Raw genomic sequence first — 18,352 nt, 5'->3', positions numbered from 1 at the left:
TGCAGCTGAGACCTGAAAAGAAAACAGCAGTTTGAGTCTTTGAGCAAGAAAGCAAACATGAGAGCATGAAGCTCTGTCAACTTCAGGTGCAACCCTGAAGGGATATTTGAGTAGGACAAACATCACTGGTTCCCCAAAATACATTGTAATTCTCTTGTGCTTGATGAGCTGCAAGTCCAGGCTGCAGCACAGCACAGATCCCTTTGAGCTTTTGCTTCCCATGGAGATCAAGCTATGATGGGGGCTAATGTCTGGCCAAGTTTCACCCCAGCACGGAAGTAGGACGTGGACAGCAGGTGAACTTGAGAGTGAGGACCTGCTTGTGCATCCTGGGCAGGGACATGAGAGTGATTGAACAGCTCTCTCAGAGCAACAGAATTTTTTTCTTCAGCTCTTAAACCAAAAAGATGAACCTCCCCAGGTCCACACAGACACCTCCTTTATAGAAAGGCATCCTGGCTGCCGATGGTACCACAAGATCTATCCGATCTTTAGGAATCATAGAATCATAGAATAGTTAGGGTTGGAAAGGACCTTAAGATCATCTAGTTCCAACCCCCCCTGCCACAGGCAGGGACACCTCACACTAAGTTCTCTGTTTTAATCTGGATCTTGCTTCCAGACTTTGTTCCCTGTCTTGAGAGAGAATTTATTTTCAAGACTTTTATATTTACAGCTCTTGTAACCCTCCTTCTTCCCCTCATGTCCCAGAGTAGTTTTGTAGATCAGCTAGAGAAGAGGCAAAATCCTCAAAGCCAGTGCCTGAGACACTGGTCCCTTAATGGCTCGCAAGGATGAACTGGAGGGAGGACAGGGTTGAGCTCTCTGTCTGTGTTCTCTGCATTCCCATACGTAAGTGCCCCCAGAGAACCCAGCAGCCTCAGCAAGGATCAGAGGGGCTCCAAACACACCACACATGGCCATCAGCACCAGTGGCCATGCAAGGTCTGTCGTTTCCTGGGAGACAATGGCTACAGTGCCATGTCTGCTCCAGGGAACAGCCTGATCCTATTTTGTGGCTTCTGTGTTATGCTTTTTCCTACTTTATGTGGTTGTGTGAGACGACTGTCCCCACATCTTCCTTTGCCGCCCTTCTGGGACAAAGCCATTGCATTTCCGCGGGCCAGCATCAAGCTGGCAACAGAATTCCAGGGAACAAGGCAAGGGGTATCCCTGCCTGGAGAAGCCCACCCACGGACAGTCTGAACTAACTCCTGTAGCTAATCTGCATCACACAGTTGATTTTATTAAGCAGAGAAAGGGTGAAAGAGGAAAAAATCCTCTTGATGTCTCCCTCCTTGCTCCCACACTTCACCTGCGTGGTGACCCGAGTGTCACCACCTTCCCTCTCTCTGCTGTGGATGCCACAGAGTGCAAAGTCTGTGTCTCTAAGGCTCCATGGGTATGGACCAGGTGGGAAAGAGTGGAGGTTCTTTTGGCCGTGCATGCTCATGAGTCTTACATCGCTGTGCACAGGGCAAGGTCTTTTGCACTGAGCAAGAACAGCCTAATGGCTGTTCTGGTTTATACACCCCGATACTCATGAATTCACTGATGAAAGCCCTGAGGAGCTTTAACTGCAGGTTGGGCTTGTACTATTAAATGCCTTTCCTCCAGCCACCTACCTATCTCCCTACTACACTATGAACAGCATGCAAAACTGATATAAGAGCACCTATGCCAGGCCTTCAGTCAAGCCTTGGTGTTGGGGCAAACTGCAAGTTTGCACAGAAAGAATTGGCTTCGTTGGGATGGGAAACCATTCAGACACCGGTGCAAACATCTTTAGCTGAGCCCCATCCCCTCAGTTGCCATCAGGGTCATTGGGGAAAACCGTGACACACCTGGTCTAGTTTAGGTACCTGCTTTGGGGTGGGAAAAGTCACATCCAAGAAGCAGCTTCTTCTCCCTTTCCTATACTAGCTCCCCTGCCTATTTTCCTTTAGACCTAAGAGCAATTTGGTTAGTAGACAGCAATGTATTTAGCCAGAGAATATTAACAGCCTCCTTAATTTGCTTACAGACATAGACGCCACCAACATGCAGACATTTTGCAGGACTGCTTTACAGTGGTCAGTTCACAGACCGAGACTAGATGTGCTGTCATTGGTGTGAATTTCTCTTCATCTTAATGAATCAAATATGTCCTATAATTAGTTTTCATTTGTACTAATACCACAAAAATCTTTCATTTCCTAGTCAGTTCAGTTTACAAATGGAAAGTATGCAGGCCACAACTTTTTACAGTGTTCTACAGAAAGAGCTGTTTTCAGGCACAAGTAGTACATGATGATGTTCAAAGGAAAAAAAGAAATCACAAAACCAATAGAGGAGTGTATTTGCTTGGGAGCATAGAGTACACAGCTCTGTGTTGCGACACAACCTGAATTGCAAGGATTTCGTGCTTTTTAAACACCATCCATGTCATCTGGGAAATATTTCTGCAATAATAAATAGGCACACAATGTTCTGAAAGGTAAATGGCTCCTTGTTTCTCCAAAAGCTTTCCCAGTCAGGCAGTGCAAGTTGCTGCGTCTCTTTTTTGGTGTGAAAAAAGCACTGTCATTTTGATACTGTTTTGTAGATACCCAGTACTGCCTCTGTAGAAGTACCACTGGTGGGAGATGGTGGGCTTATTTATATCAGATTCACTGAAATGGAAAAGGGCTAAGAGGACAATAGCTGATCCCATAGAAACACTTCATGCAACATGTACACTATGTACATGTACACAGCTCACATCCAGGTTATACTTGCCTTTACATACATATACATACACATACCCAAATGTCAATCTCAGATTATTGCCCAATTCACTTCTACTCTTACTCAAACAGTTACAATGGACTATTTCCTTCTTAAATGGAGAAAATGCACTTTTTCCATCCTCATGTCAGCTAAGGTAGAGGTCTTACTTTAAACATTTGAGATCTCCTGAAGGAAAATACTTACCTCAAATGTGCGCAGAACTTTAGCCAATGCCCCAACTTCTTCTTTCAGAGAGAAAATCAAAGAAATCACACCATTTTTATTTGAGGACTCTTCAATGTACATAGATTCCTGAAAGAAAAGAGCAAACAAACAAACAAATTTTACGTTCACCCTAGGAGTCAGTTTTGCTGTGCTCTGTTTCCTTTTTGCACAGCATCAGCAACATAAAGAGGGTATAAAGTTGCTTTAAGTGGAAATCAAGACAATTGTTGCTGCCAGAAGTAGAGTAGCTCTGGGGCTGCTCTGATTTATGATGGTAGAGACAAAAATCCCTTCTTTCAAACTAGGGCCCATGTGGGAGCAAAGTAGTCAAAAAGGACATGAAAATAATATCACCTCTGCCTTGCTTCACCTCTCAAATGTATCAAAACCAAGGATGACTGGAAACATTACTGTACTTTGGCTTCAGCTGCAGTAAAAAGACCTTCCCTCAGGCTTTCTTTTCATTAACACTCAGGATTAAGCAGAAGGATAGAGAAGAGCTCTGTGCAGAGATGCAGGCCATGATCTATGTTTCCCTTCAGTTCTGCTTGTACCCTTCCAGGTAGCCTCAGGAGATGTGGTATTCACAAGAGGGGTATGGAAAGTGGTTTAAAACCAAAATAACAACAACAAACAAGTAAAAAGAATAGGGAAAAATGTTGGAGCAAATATTTAGCTCTTTCCTAAATTCCACAGCAAGTAACGATTCAGGGCAAGATGTGTTTTCATTTATGCTTTTCCCCTTTCTTTTACTGATTTTCTCTGTAAATTCCAAAGGCAATTTCTACTATTCCCAAGCAAGGAGAATGTTTATTTTAATTATTTTCGTGGTTCTCATTACCAGAATGCCTTGGTATTTCTCAGTGCATGTGTTTCTTTTCACTAAAGCCCTGTTAAGTAGGAGGGAGCTATTTCACCACTTCAGAAACAGGAAACTGAGTCCTGGAGTGAGCCCAGATGTTCAGAATTACCTGAGTACCTGACATGGCAGGTAACTGCCTGCTAAGATTTCCAGAATCACTTAATTATTCTGAAGACAGTAAATTGGATGCACAACCAACGCAAATGTTTGGAAGTCACATCAATACCCCATTTGTTGAGGGGGGGGTGTTGTGCTGACAACTACTGGCCTAGGGCAAATTGCCCCTGGTTGGTATTTCAAAGATCACAGTGGACATCTACAACAAACACAGGTCCTGGACCAAAACTTGACTCAAGGCATTCACTCAATTTTTCTTTATGCATTTGAAGTTCTGTATTTTCACTCGAAGCCTGTCTTTATTATAGCTATTGCTTAATTTAAGATATAAATCAGAGTATAATGAATCTCAGTTCCCAAATACTGTCCTTAGAAAAGACAGTCTTTGTAGCAGACAAATTAACAACCAAATCCAGCTGCCCTGAAGCCATATAGTTCTTGGTGGGACTACATTTTCTGAAGCAGTGTTATAAAGAATTGTCTTCTTTTGTAAAGTAAATAATTACTGAATATTCAGGCTGTCTGTGAAGCTGCTGCTAACCTGAGAATTCGCTGCCAGAGACTGGCAATAGATTTTTCTATCTGGCTTTATATCCAGAAGCTGCAAAGGTTATCCAAATGTTTTCTACCTTTATGGGAAACGTCTAGTGGGAGCTGTAGTAGAAATACTGGTTTTATACACCAGAGGGAAGATTGTCACCTGTTCAACTGTGATGTTTCCCACAGCATCCCAGTGTCTTTGGGTCCTCACACAAACAGGGAGTTGGCCCAGCTCTTACGTGGTGGGAACCAAGAAGAAAAGCAGCCAGGAGTGATGTGGCAGCTCGCTAATGAAACCTATTTACACCTCAAGCAATTTCATTGCAAGAGAAAATGATGACAGGAGTCTGTCAAAATGCAAACCAAATGAGGCCATCTCATAAATTTTATGATAGTGTAACCAAAATGCATCTGAAATGCCATCCATGTATTGCTTTGACCTTCTGTTTTCCCTCACCACAGCCAAAACTGATCTGAAGGACGGAACTGTGTTTGCCCAATGGACTGAGAATTTGGTTTTCGTGGTCTGCACTGGAATTGCTCTAAAATTTTAAATAAAAAATATTTAATTAATTAATTAATTTTAATTAATTAATTAATTAATTAATTTTAATTAATTTAATTATTTAATATTTAAAAATATTAAATACAGTTATGTATTTTTTTGCAGTTATGTATTTAAAATACTCTTGTCAATGCATGAAGTGAGGATCAACTTCTATGGCAGGTTGACTTGAATCTGTGGGACAAAGGAAGAATTTGTGGTTTGGACACCTGCAAGAGATGAAATGGAAGGTTCAAGTCCTGAAAGGTAATTCTGATGTTAATTTATACCATGAGATGACCCAAAAATGCCTTAAAAACCTTTTGTCCAACTCAGATAGATTTTCATTGGTCACTAGCCTTGATGTGTTGAGACCAGCCTCTTTCAATCTGTCATCACCCATTTTCCCACCCTTGTAAATAGATGTCCTGGGTTCAGCAGTAGCAGTCATTTTTCTCCTTCTTAGTAGATGGTGTAGTGCTGTGGTTTTGACTTATGACCTGGGAGCAGTGCTGATAACACCGGTGTTTTTAGTTGTTGCTAAGTCATGTTTAGTCTGACCAAGGACTTTGTGAGTCTCATGCTCTGCCAGGGAGGAGAGGAATCCGGGAGGAAGCAGAAACAGGACACCTGACCCAAACTAGCCAAAGAGGTATTCCATACCACAGCACGTCATGCCCAGGATGTAGAACTAGGGGTAGTTACCCAGAAGGGCGAGATCACTGCTTGGTTCGGCTGGGTATCGGTCGACGGGTGATGAGCAGTTGCATTCTCTTCCCTTGTTATTTTCCTTATCATTATTATTATTGGTGGCAGCAGTAGTGATTTGTGTTACACCTTAGTTACTGGACTGTTCTTATCTTAACCCGTGGGAGTTACATTCTTTCGATTCTCCTCCCCATCCCTCCGGGAGCTGGGGGAAGAAGGGGCGGGGGGGGGGGGGGGCAGTGAGAGAGTGAGCTGCATGGTTTTTTCTGGGTTGCCAACTGGGCTTAAACCACCACAATTGATTTAAGCTGATGCTTAAATTAAGACACATTGCAGTAGGAAGAAGGCAGTAATCCTGAAAACAGAGTGATACTTGCTTAACTTCTTGCACATCTGTATATGCACTCAGTTCACTCGAAAGTCTTTGTACAAATGTTAGTTCCAGCCTGAGTCAGTCCACAGAGATGACAGCTTTCATTACAAGGGAAAAAAAGAGTAAAATGATCGTTTTCCTGGTACCCAGTTGTCATCAACAGATACGGGGGCAGTATATATCAGTACACACTGGGGACAACATACATCAACACATAAACAGGAGGTAATAAACACCAGTGTACACACAGGCACTCACATTTATTGATGAGCTTTTTGTAGTACCTATGCATAGTTTTAACTGTTGATCACAGTTTATCCATTCTCAATACTAATTTATTCCTTTTCAACATATAGAGAGGAATTGCAACTTTGGGGGTAGTTCTACTTGTCTAGTACAACCTCAAAGACAGGTGATGTGCAGATGTAAGGACGTGTTTACCTGAGCACAATGTAAATCTGCATTTTTTAGTTAACTGCTTCACAAGTAGATTGATATTGCCTTTCTGACACATGCAGTATTGGAGGTCAATAACACAGACCTGTCAGACTTCTAACCCATTTCTGAGCCGGTGAGATAAAGCCATTCAGAGTGAATTCCAACACTATTAAAGCCAGAGGATATTTTCCTTGAAGTTCAAAGAAAATGAGATTCCTAAGTTACTTCTGAAAATGGAACTAGTTTCCAAATCAGATTTCTTAGGACATTTAGAAGCTCAGCTCCACTAGATGTCATTGGGACCAAGCAGTTACACAACTTGGTAAAGTAGTAAGGTGAGACCCTAGAGAGCTGTTGTTAGAGTTCAGCCTTAGCACACAAAGTAGTACGAAACAAAGCTTCCTTGGCAGCTCTGCTCTTTAAAAAGCTTGTATAAATTGAAGCCCTTTTTTGCACATCTTCTGCAGCTTGTCTCTGGCTTCGGCAGCATTGCATAGGACACATGCACCCAGAATCTGATCTTAATAATTAACCATGCTGGCCTCAGGTTACATCACTTGCCTCTGTAGTAACTATACTGCCTGTAATCAAAAGGCATGGGCTTCAGGACTTTCCTGTACTCACCAAAAGCAGAGAGTTCAAAGTCAATCAGTAAACATAAAAAAAGGGGATTTCAGAGCCCCAAGATTTAACAAATATCTCCACCAGAAGAGCAGGTAACTTCAGCTGCTTTCCTTTAACAGAAGAAGACAGCTTTTTTTCATCAGGTTTAAGACCCCTACATTAGTTGCTGGTCTTTTTTGCTGCTTCCCCTTCTCTTTGCCATATACGCAAGGATGCTGTTGCAATGCTCATTTTCATTCTCACTGCACTTTTGTGAGCACAATTAACAATAGACAAACATGGGCACTGCCAAAAAGAAAACAGTGGCAACCAGGCACCGCAAACCATCAGGACAGCGGCATTATTTCCTCCTACCTTGGGTCACACTGCCTCTCAGAGAGTGGGGGACAAGATTTGAAAGCAAGCAGAGAGGAGGCAGGAGGAAGGCAGCCACAGCCCCTCCTGCAAAGAGCAGGCACACAGACCCCATGACTTACCTGGAAAGGATCACCATTCATTTTGCAGTGCTGTGCGTCCATGTTGCAGAGGCAGTGGTGCCCACTCAGAGAGGCCCCTTTGTCGCTGGAGGTGAAGCCTTCTGACCTTACTACAGTGGCCAGAGCTCTGTGCAAAGGTATTTAAAGTAGAGCAAGCAAGGCAAAGCCATCCCTTTTCCCCCCCTCTCCCCAGCTCCCTCCTCTGGACACGGTGCCAAGGGGGCGTTCTCCCTGCACGCCCCCCCCACCCACCGCTGGCACATCAGCAAGCTGCCAGGCTTGTTTCACCAGCCAGCCCCTGCGACTTCCACCCCAGTGCATAGCAGTTCTCCAGCGTATTGTTTCTATCTGTGCCCAATGCGGACAAGCGGCATGCTTTGAATTAACAGCCGTCCTCCTTCTGATCAACATCAGATGCTGTTTTCGGTTTTTCATGTCAACACATCGTCTTTCGTTCAACCTTCCCCCCTCTCCCCCCCACCTCGGTCCATTCCCACTTCTGAGTGCATGTTCAGCTTCAGGTGGATTCCCATCATGACTTACTCCACGTGACCAGAGATCAGATGTTCCCCAGGATCTGCTCTTTGGATGCCAAACACGAGCCAGGGTGGGTTGTGGCACAGTGCAGCAGCTGAGGGATTTGTCTTTTCAGGATGCCTCCAAGAGGCTGGAAAGCAGGAGACATTGCTCCACACATCAGACATTGAAAAGAGAAACCCGGTATAAAGGAAGTGTGAAACATGAGTTAGCTGCATGAACTTCACACTGAGTTATGAGTCTGGACATGGAGAGAGGGAAGAAGGTAAAGGAAGAAAAGGAGCACGAAAAACCAGGTCAGAGATACAGGACAGGAGGCTGCAGAAAAACTGCAGAAGATGTATGTGTGCTTGTATATAGTGTCAGCCATAGAGAGCTACAAGGGGAACTGGGAGAGGGGCATAAATGACTTCAGAAAAGGTTGGTAAAGGACTGGAGCCCAGATTTTGTTTAGAAAGAGTCACCAAAGGGGTTGAGAGAATAATGGAAAGTCGGGGACCAATACTGGAGGGCACATGGGAAAAAAACCAACCAAACAAAACCAACCAACTGGTCAAGTATCTATCTTGCTATTTGGGATGGTGAAGTCTGTACCAAGGCAAACTATGCCGATGCAGGTGATCTTGCTATATTTTTGTGATGAGTATAAATTCTGTGGAGCAGATAAATCATCTTTTTATGGTTATTTTAGCTTTGAGGGAACCCCTACTGCATGTACCAGTGGAAAGTCATATTGGTAAGTACCAACAAACACTGACCGTGAATTGCTGGTACTTAGAAAACCCAATAGCTACTAAATCTGATCAGCCTTATAGCAGGGAAACTGAGTGGAGCTACTTTCAGGGATCTCAGTCCAAACCCACGTGGAACAACTTGGCTGTGGAGTCAGAATCCAGCCCACTGAAATTACTGACTGTATAACGTGCACCTGAAGTAACTCAGTGCTCTGGGCACAAATACTTACCTTTTTTTTGGAAGAGCTGCTTGCTTATGCATCCTGTGGCTGCACACAGGGGTAGAAAGTTACTTTCTGAGCTATGAGCAAGCCTGTGCCATGGGCTGGCACGTTGAGATAGGCAGCCCAAAGAGATGCACACAGAGCTTATTGGGCCCTGTTGACATTGTGGCATCAGGTCGGGGCAAGGCAAAGTGGAGCAGTACAGGAAAGCAAGGCTAACCTAAATAATTGCTAGCAGTGTAAACACTACTGGCTTTGAACTGCTTAGCCAATGAATTCTCTATGGCAGGCAGCATTTTGTGCTCTATGCTTGTGCAGCACCAGGCACAGTCCCACCCAGGATAGGGATATTGAAGGCCACCTTGCAAAAAAACCCAGTGAGAGGAGGATGGTGACAACACTGATGTTGGTGGTCCCTGTGCAGGACATGACAGTCTCTAGCAACTGGTCTTGTCCACTTCCCCACACACAATGCCTTGCTACCTGGTATATTTTTCAACTAGATTAAAAAACACTTAAATGTATGTCCTATGGCTGGCCAAAATAACTGTGACATCCAAAGTCATAAACTGCTTCTTCTGTCATTTGTTTGTGCCTTCCTCTTTCTTTCTTTTTTCCTTCTCTTTTCACTAATCTTTGATCTGTCTCTTTTCTTTCTCTGTGACTTGCATTTACTCTTTTTTTTTTCCTTTCTTTCATCCCTTTTCTTATGTATGTTCGATCTAGCCTGACAGTAATGGCAAGGCAAAGTGAAACACTGGATAAACAAAATACTGCTCACGCCAAATCCTCGTAATTATCTGTTTGGCATCCTCCTACCCATTTTTATTATTTATGTTGCAAGCTTATCTCTTACTCCTACTGCAAAGTTGTGTGTATATGTCTGCATACCCAGTTCCACTACAGTATGAACACACAATTGCATCAGCACTGGTAACCTCGGACCATTCCAGAGTCCAAACTGCCCGAGCTTCCTCATGCTCTTTGAAGTACATTGAGCATACCAAGCATGGGTTCATCCCCCTCAGTGACATTGCTAACTGGGATTTTCCGTTTGGGTTTCAAGTTGCCCCATGGGTCTGGTTCCGTGGCCTCTGAGTGAGCACCTGAGCTTTGGTTCTGGTATAGTCCTGCTCTGGGCTCTTGCTGCAGCACTGTGCAACCCTGCTCCTTTAAACCATATGCAGATCTGCACTGATGTCCCACGTTGTCTCCATCTAAAACTCTTTTGCCCTGAAAAACACACACTTTCGTGGAGCATACACACATGCACCCACTACACGCATCCATTCCTGGCTCTGCTGCTAAGCCACAATTAAGAGAGCATTTTGCACTGAAAATTGCCAGGTTCCCCTGGCCAGCATGATGCAAGTTCAAAGGGCCACGGACTTTGGCTGCTTTTCAGACTGCTCTTTCCTGCCTCTGCCTTTAGTCAGTATTTGCAGAGCAGCAGCTCCCCGCAGCTGCACGTCTTCTGTTTTAGACAGGAATGTCCCTTCCCGTGTAAGGACACTGGGACCACCCTTGGCTCGCAGCTCCCTGCCTTCCCAGCTTGTTCAGGATGTCCCAGTCCCTTTGAGGGAGAAGTGAGCAATGGATGGCGGCTTTGTTAGTAAGACCAGAAGCTCCAAAACAATTCCCAAACGAGGATTCAGTGAGTATCTGCAGGGACACTCACTGTGCACACTACGTGTGCGTATATGGTGGGGGGCAGTCCACCTTATCAATGTTGTGCATGCATTTACCAGAGGTCTTCAAGCTCTCCTTTACATGCCAGCCAGGCTGCATTTCCCCACACCCCGGTGCACATCGTGGCTGCAACACCGCCCAGGTAGAATCCCTCTCCTTGCAAAGCAGAGCTCCCGAAACCTCCCGTAGCCCGCTCCTAAACGCTTTTTGGCTTCACCTCATCCATCCACCTGCGCACAGGGTTTCCCCCTCTCCTCCCGTGTCCGGCAGGTGGCACTGTGTCCCCACGGCAGCGGCCGCCGAACCCGGGAGCCGGCCGAGGGGGGGAACACGCACGGACACCCTGCTGTCCCCTCCGCCTGCCCTCGGGGAACGGGGGGCTGTCCACCTCCCAGGCATCACCCAAATCCCGCTCCCACCCTCCTGCCCTGCCCTGCACTGCCAGAGGGCTGCAGCCTAGGAGGCGCCGGAAAAAACAACACCCCCCAGCCTTCAAAATTTCTGTCTCCAAATCGCGGCGATGTGGGGAGCAGCGCGGTGTGATTTAACCCCCGGGGCTGTGATGGACGCGGGACACGTGGCCGCACAATGGGGCCACCCGGCGGGGCCGGCGGTCGAAGGGCCCCGCTCTGCAGGCGCGAAGGGACGGGGGCACCGGACCCGGCGGGAGCGGTGGAAGGGCTAGCTGGCCGGGTCGGGCTGGGAGGGAGCTGGGGTCGGGGCTGGAGCTGGGGCTGGGGCCGGAGGGGGAGCGACTGCTGCCGCTCCTGATTTTCTTGTTTTCTTTTTCCTTTTTTTTTTTTATTCTTTTTTTTTTTTTTTTCTTTTTTTTTTAGTTTTTTTGCAGCCCTATATGCAAACTGTCACTTCAGGTTAGCACAAGACCTGCTGTAGCTCATTAGCATGAGCTGTATCTAATATGCTTAAAACCTCTAATTATTTATTATGCCCTAATTGGCAGCCCAAGAAATGTCTGCAAAGCGATGAGTGTTCATCCCAAAGACGCCTCTCGAGAGGAATTCAGCAGTGTCCCTGGTCAAACGTCATTTTTAATTCTTCATTAGGGCACAAGCTTTATTCCTCTTGTAGATGGTAGAACGCTAAGAAAACTCATACAACTTGCTGTCCCAAGAACTAGACTGCCTCCACCCTGAGCAGGGTGGGCAGCAATTACTCACCAAGACGGTTTAATGCTCAAAGTCCTTCTTTCACTGAAGGGATGCTTAGGAAGAGATGCTAAAGTTTATCAAGTATGCAAAAGTGCAGGCAGATGCCCCTTGAAAATTACTTACCCGAAGAAAAGGGGGGAAATAGCTTTTCTTCCTACCTTCTGAAAGTAGCAAAGTTCTGAAAATTATATTCACATAGAAATCGTTTCAAAATTAGTTTACTTCTCTGGGATCGCCCCCCACCTCCTAATTGCCTTTTCTTTTTTTTCCTTCCAAGTCCGTATTATGTTTCTTCGGGTTGCGCCAACTATTTATTTATCTTTATTCTTTCCCTCTTTCTTTTCATTCATTATTCTTTCTCCCTCTCTTTTTTTCTTTTACCCCCTTTTATTTTTTCCCCCTTCCTTGTGTGTGTGGCTTCTCGGTCTGATCTGTAGCTTGTTACCACCCACTGCACGCTCTCTCCTGCAGCCGAGGTGTTTCTATACAAACTTCAGCGTCCAGTTGTCATATTAATTATTACACTGAGTAATGACTGAAATAGTCAAAATAAGGGGAGACTCAAGAGAGCTTTTTCTTGCTGCTCAAAGATTCAGCAAAGAAGCCTTGCAACAAAGCACTAATTGGTCCCCAGAAATACTCTGACAAGGCATGGAAGATAGGTTTCATAAAGCCCAGCAATTGTGAAGGGGGAAAAGATCCTTGAATAGACCCCACGCTTCTTTTCTAAACTCTCTTGCTGAGCAAAAAATGGACTGCTTCTTGAATACTGGACTGATCTTGAATGCTATACCCAGCAGAGAAAAAAATGCACCATTTATTGTAAGTTTTTTTTCCAGCTATTCATGTGTTCTATGTGGAGAATAAGCTGGTTTTGTTTACCATGAAAGACCTTTTACTTTATTTTCACTCTTGGGGGGGAAGCTGAAAAAGGGAGGGGGAGGGCAAGGGGAGGGAGAGAAACACATGTGCCCAAATCCAGACGAGCTGCCTACTGTAACAAAATGGAGTGTAACAAATCCTACAGAAGTCCCGAATGTATCGATTCTTTGAAGATCTATATAGATTAACGACTTTCGTTCTGCTTTTCCAAGACGGCATTTAATCATAACGTAAATGGTCTTTAAAAAAGAAAAGGGGTGGGGGGAGGGGGAGGAGAAGATGGGGGGAAAAACATAGCAAAGTTTTTTTTTGTATATATATTTTTTTTTTTTTAAGCAAGGACTTCAAAGGACCTCAAGAGCACGGCTACAATTTAGGCACACAAAAAAGCCACTATAAAATAATGACAGTTCAAGATCTTCTTAAAAATGAAAGGGGGTTGGGAGGAGGAGGGAAGAAAAAAAGCCCAATGAAAAGGGCAAAAGCTATTTATCATTATGTTAGAATTAAGAATTTCAAAGTGCAGGTGCAGGACTGTGCATAGGAGTGGGTGGAGGCAGGGGACCTTGAAACAATATTTATTATCTATAAACCTGGCAGCCCCAGTCCCCTTACCCTCCACAGAGAGCAGCCAGGGGAGCTGCCAGCATTGGCATCACCTTAATCAAGGCAAGGGGAGCATTTGCTCACCAGTGGCAGTGGATTATAGAAACATAGAATCACAGAATGGTTTGGGTTGGAAGGGACCTTAAAGCTCATCCAGATCCAAATCCAGTTCCAATCCCTTGCCATGGGCAAGGACACCTTCCACTAGACCAGGTTGCTCAAAGCCGCGTTCAACCTGGCCTTGAACACTGCCACGAATGAGGCAGCCACAGCTTCTCTGGGCAACCTATGCCCATGTCTCACCACCTCAAAGAACTTCTTCCTAGTATCTAACCTAAACCTACTGTCTTTCAGTCTAAAGCCATCACCCCTTGTCCGGTCACTACATGACCTTCCTTGTTAAAAAACCCTCTTCAGGTTTCTCGTAGGTCCCCTTTAGGTACTGGAAGGCTGCTCTAAGGTCTCCCCTGAGCCTTCTCTTCTGCAGGCTGAACAACCCCAACTCTCTCAGCCTCTCTCTATAGAAGTGCTCAAACCCTCGGAGCGACTTCATGGCCCTTCTCTGGACTCACTCAGGCATATCCATGTCCCTCTTGTGTTGGAGGACGGAGAGCTGAACGCAGTACTGCAGGTGGGGTAATGGAGGGAGGTGCTGAGCAAAGCTGAGCAAAGGGAGGAAAAGGCTCAGTTCTTCCGCCTTGCCCCCACCCCGGGCCTGGACAACGGCAGGGACAGAGCCACAGAGGCAAAATGATATGCGAGTTACACTCAGTGACCTCTGGGATTCCCATTTTTTGGCTTTTTAAGAGCCCTCTGAGACTCCAGAAGGGGGGACCCAGAAACTCCAGCCTCCTTCTGCCATTTCAGGGAGAAAAGGTGGGAGTTTTCTTATGTGGTGTTTCCATGACAGTTCTGGTAGTGGGCTGCTCCATACATCTCTCTAAACACATATATAGTTTACCTGGCTGCAGTTATTTTGGTATCTCTTCCCAAGGCCCTGGGGTCGCAGGGCTAGCTCACTGTCATTTTCTTGCTCCAGTGATGTCACAACACAGAGCTGATGCAACTGAGCAACAGCTATTTCCAGTGCAGAGAATTCTGTTGTCAGGCAAGGTGTGTTGAACAAACCAACCAGAAGACTTGGAACTGAAGAGCAAGAGATCCCTATACAGAAAATGAAAATTAATGTTTTATCCTGCTTAGGCCTGGCTGTCCTGCCCAAGACAGACTAAAATCATTTCACACATTTCACATGCAATGAGACAGTAGGCTAAAAATCAGACAGAAACTCAGTGAGCGGTGAAGAGGGCCCTGAAATAAATATGGCAGAGGTTACACCAGACAGAACTGCTTCACTTTTTCATTGTACATGTGCATTAAAAGCTGCCATGTTAAAAACTACTACAACACTACTCAGCAGGTGCACATTAAGCTTCTGCCATGCAACATGGCTGCTTATCACAGTTTAAACTCACGTGCCCAGCCAGGGTCAGGGATGCAGTGGCAGATGAAAAGTGATCTCCACATCTCCTGCCTGCTGTAATTGACGCTAGCAGCAAAGCAGGGTTTAATTTTGCACATTTCCACTGAAACCTGAACAGGGACTGTGCAGGTCCACTCCTTCCATGCTTTAGAGCTGGTGTGAGTACCAGGGACGAATGCCACTTGCCAGGGACTTCCTAAAGCCATAGTGGCAAGACTGTCATATCATAACTCTGCTTTTTTTTAGGGACTTAGGAGTCACACACATCTGAGTTTTCAGAGCGAAGAGCTACAGAGAGAAGTGGAGATGAGGCAGAGTTGAAGGCAGAAAATTGTGTTAAAGCTTGCACAGATACGTGCCTTTGTGAAAGGCAGGAGGGCAGGGAGAGAAGGCCACGATGGAGTCCCCACTGCTGCTCATGACAAGAACAGGACCACCAGCATGGCCCCAGGCTGGTCCTGGCCATGTCCTCCCGCAGGGTTGGTTTGACCACCAAATCACACCAGCCCAAAGCTCTCAGCATCTCAGCACTTCTCTTCCCTGCTCAGAAAGGCGGTGTCCTGCTTCCACTTTGCAGGGTGCCATGGGAGGTAGTGGGGGGCTCTATGAGATCCTTGGGACCAGCAAGGGGACTGTGTGGCCTGGGAAATGGGCTCTAGTAGCGAGCGGAGTGTTGACTCCTCATCTGCTTGCTCTGCTTAGCATACCCAGACTTTATGCTGCCCTCTGAGACATATCTCCCTCCCCAAGTCCAGTGCTGGTGGCAGTACTGTGGTATTTGGAGCTCTGGGTACTGTCCACTTGGTAGCACCCAAGAGGGGGTTAGTTTGGAAAAAATAAAAAATCTTCACCTAAAGGGTTGTCAAGCATTGGAACAGGCTGCCCAGGGAAGTGGTGGAGTTATCGTCCTTGGAGGTGTTGTAAAAGACTTAGGGACATGGTTTAGTGGTGGTCTTGCCAGTGCTGGGGTAACGGTTGGACTCGATGATCTTAAAAGTCTTTTCCAACCTAAACAACTCTATGATTCTTTCTCTCCAACGAGGCGCGTCCCTTGGCACTCGGCATCTCAAGAGCTAACTAAGGGGAACCTCTTTGAAGGCCACACACGCTACTTCCCTGGCCAGCACTCCTCCCGACACCCGCGCCTGTTCGCCCGCCGTTGTTCGCCGGCCGACAGAGCCATCGGGGAGCACACGCACCACCCCGGCAGCTGTGAGGGGCTCAGCCCCCGGGCGGCGGGGCGCGGACACTCGCTGAGCGAAGTAACCGGCAACGGGCATCCGGGTGCTTCCCAGGGACAAGCCCAAAACCCGTGCACGGAGAACTTCCCCGTCCCGGCGCTGGCAGGGGCGCTCCTCCCGCGGGCAGCTCCCGCACCGCGGCTCTCCCCTCCAAACTAGGTACCGATGAGGTTACCCGCACCCCGCGCCGCAGCAGCGCACCCCCACCTCGACGAGCAGCGAGAGGACACGGCAGCCAAACGCTCTACAACACCCCCCCCCCCAATTCCTCCCCCTCCCCACCGGGGCAAGGCTCCCCCTTTCTCCCGCACACCCCTCCCCGTTCCCCCCCGTCCCCCCCCGTCCCCCCCCCCCCCGCGGCTCCCCACGCGCGCCGCCGCCCGCCGCCGCCGCCGCCTCCCCGCGCGGCTCCCCGGCGCGGGTGTTTGCTCAGGGCCGGGAGCGCGGCACGCGCCGGGCGCACGCACTTGCGACAACAAACCCGCGAGGGGCGGCGGGGCGGGGGAGCGGGCACCGCGGAGAAAGGAGCGGGGAGGCGGGGGGGGGTGTGTGGGGTGTGCGGGGGGAGGCGGGGCCGTGCGGCGGCCAGCGCGTGTGCGATGGGGGCCGCGGGGGGGGGGGGGGGGCGTCCGTGTGTGTGTGTGTGTGTGTGTCATGGTCCGCCTTCTCCCCCCCGCCCCGCAATGAAAAGGCGGCCGGTAAAGCCGGGGAGCGTGGAAGGCGCAAGGTGCAGTGTGTGTGTGTGTGTGTCTATGTGTGTGAGCGCGGGGGGAGCGGCGGGGGGAGAGTGCCTGCGTGCGTGTGTGTGTGTGTGTGTGTGTGTGTATGTGTATGGGGGGGGGGGTGAGCCCCGTCCGCCCCTTATAAGAGACACAATCCCCAGCCACTTTTTTGCAAAAGGGGCTTTGCAAAGCAGGCTGCGCACACGCGAGCGACACGAGCCTCCCCGCGGCCGCCGCACGGAGGGCGAGAGGGAGGGGGGCGGGCAGAGCCATCCCCGCCGGGCTCCGCCGCCCGCTCCCGCCCGCCGGCGCTGCGCCTTCCTCCGCCGCCTGTTATTTTGTTTTATTTATATTTTTTATAAATAATTCCTTTTCCTCCTCTCTTTGAATTTTTCCCGGCCGTGGGAGCACGGGGACCGGCCCCCGCTCGGTCGCCCCCGCGCCCATGGCCAGCGGCAGCCCCGCTAGGATGGCCAGCGGCGCCGGGCAGCCGCCCTTCCTGCAGCCGGCCTGCTTCTTCGCCGCGGCGGTGGCCGCCGCCGCCGCTGCCTCCGCCGCCCCGCCGGGGCCGCCCCCGGGGGCACCGCCGCCGCCGCCGCAGCTGAGCCCGGCGGGCGGGCAGCCCTCACCAGGCGGGAAGCCGTCGGCGCCGCGGGCCGCCAAGCGGCAGCGCTCGGCCTCGCCGGAGTTGATGCGCTGCAAGCGGCGGCTCAACTTCAGCGGGTTCGGGTACAGCCTGCCGCAGCAGCAGCCGGCGGCCGTGGCGCGGCGCAACGAGCGGGAGCGCAACCGCGTGAAGCTGGTGAACCTCGGCTTCGCCACCCTGCGGGAGCACGTCCCCAACGGCGCCGCCAACAAGAAGATGAGCAAAGTGGAGACGCTCCGCTCCGCCGTCGAGTACATCCGCGCCCTGCAGCAGCTGCTCGACGAACACGACGCCGTCAGCGCCGCCTTCCAGGCCGGCGTTCTCTCACCCACCATCTCGCCCAGCTACTCCCACGACATGAACTCCATGGCAGGCTCCCCCGTCTCCTCCTACTCTTCCGACGAGGGCTCCTACGACCCGCTCAGCCCCGAGGAGCAGGAGCTGCTCGACTTCACCAGCTGGTTCTGAAAGGCGGCAGGTGGGTCCGCGCCCTCGGAGGGACGGGGGAGGCCGGGGGAACGGGGAGGACACGGGGAGATACGGGGGATGCACCTGCCGGGCAGGGTGGGGGTTGTCCGGTACTTACGAGCGGCTCCGGCAGCCCGGCGCTGCGCTGGACCCGGCGCGGCTCTGACCTCCTCTCTCTTTTGTTGTTACAGGACAGTTGCAAAAGGGAAAAAAACCCCAATATATGTCACAAAGATAAAGACAGAAATCCACCCAGAGAAAGAACCTGTTGCATTTTCCTCTCCCCCGCCGTCGGA

At 48.7% G+C, this 18,352-nt stretch overlaps 2 protein-coding genes across 2 annotated transcripts in view; one reads left to right on the top strand and one right to left on the bottom strand.

The window, feature by feature from the left end:
* PAH (phenylalanine hydroxylase) overlaps positions 1-7,767 on the bottom strand; it is a gene marked incomplete at its 3' end in the record, with an annotated part of 37,373 nt that extends 29,606 nt beyond the window's left edge. Inside the window, exons 1-2 of the mRNA XM_080613614.1 lie at positions 7,656-7,767; positions 2,953-3,060 (exon numbers count right to left, since the gene is read on the bottom strand). Coding sequence (XP_080469740.1) covers positions 2,953-3,060; positions 7,656-7,697 — 150 coding nt within the window. The 5' untranslated portion in view covers positions 7,698-7,767. The remainder of the gene's footprint in view (positions 1-2,952; positions 3,061-7,655) is intronic.
* A 9,620-nt stretch (positions 7,768-17,387) lies between these two features.
* Positions 17,388-18,056, top strand: ASCL1 (achaete-scute family bHLH transcription factor 1; the record flags this gene model as incomplete). The annotated part of the gene is made up of 1 exon (XM_080623684.1): positions 17,388-18,056. The coding sequence occupies one exon, from the start codon at positions 17,388-17,390 to the stop codon at positions 18,054-18,056; it is 669 nt and encodes a 222-aa protein (XP_080479810.1).
* Between the last annotated feature and the right edge of the window lie 296 nt (positions 18,057-18,352).

This window comes from Psittacula echo (genome assembly GCF_963264785.1).
Source record: "Psittacula echo genome assembly, chromosome: 1".
NCBI classification, from domain to species: Eukaryota; Metazoa; Chordata; class Aves; order Psittaciformes; family Psittacidae; genus Psittacula; species Psittacula echo.
Note: the sequence above shows the minus strand (reverse complement) of the source record. Positions and strands in the feature narration are given on the sequence as shown.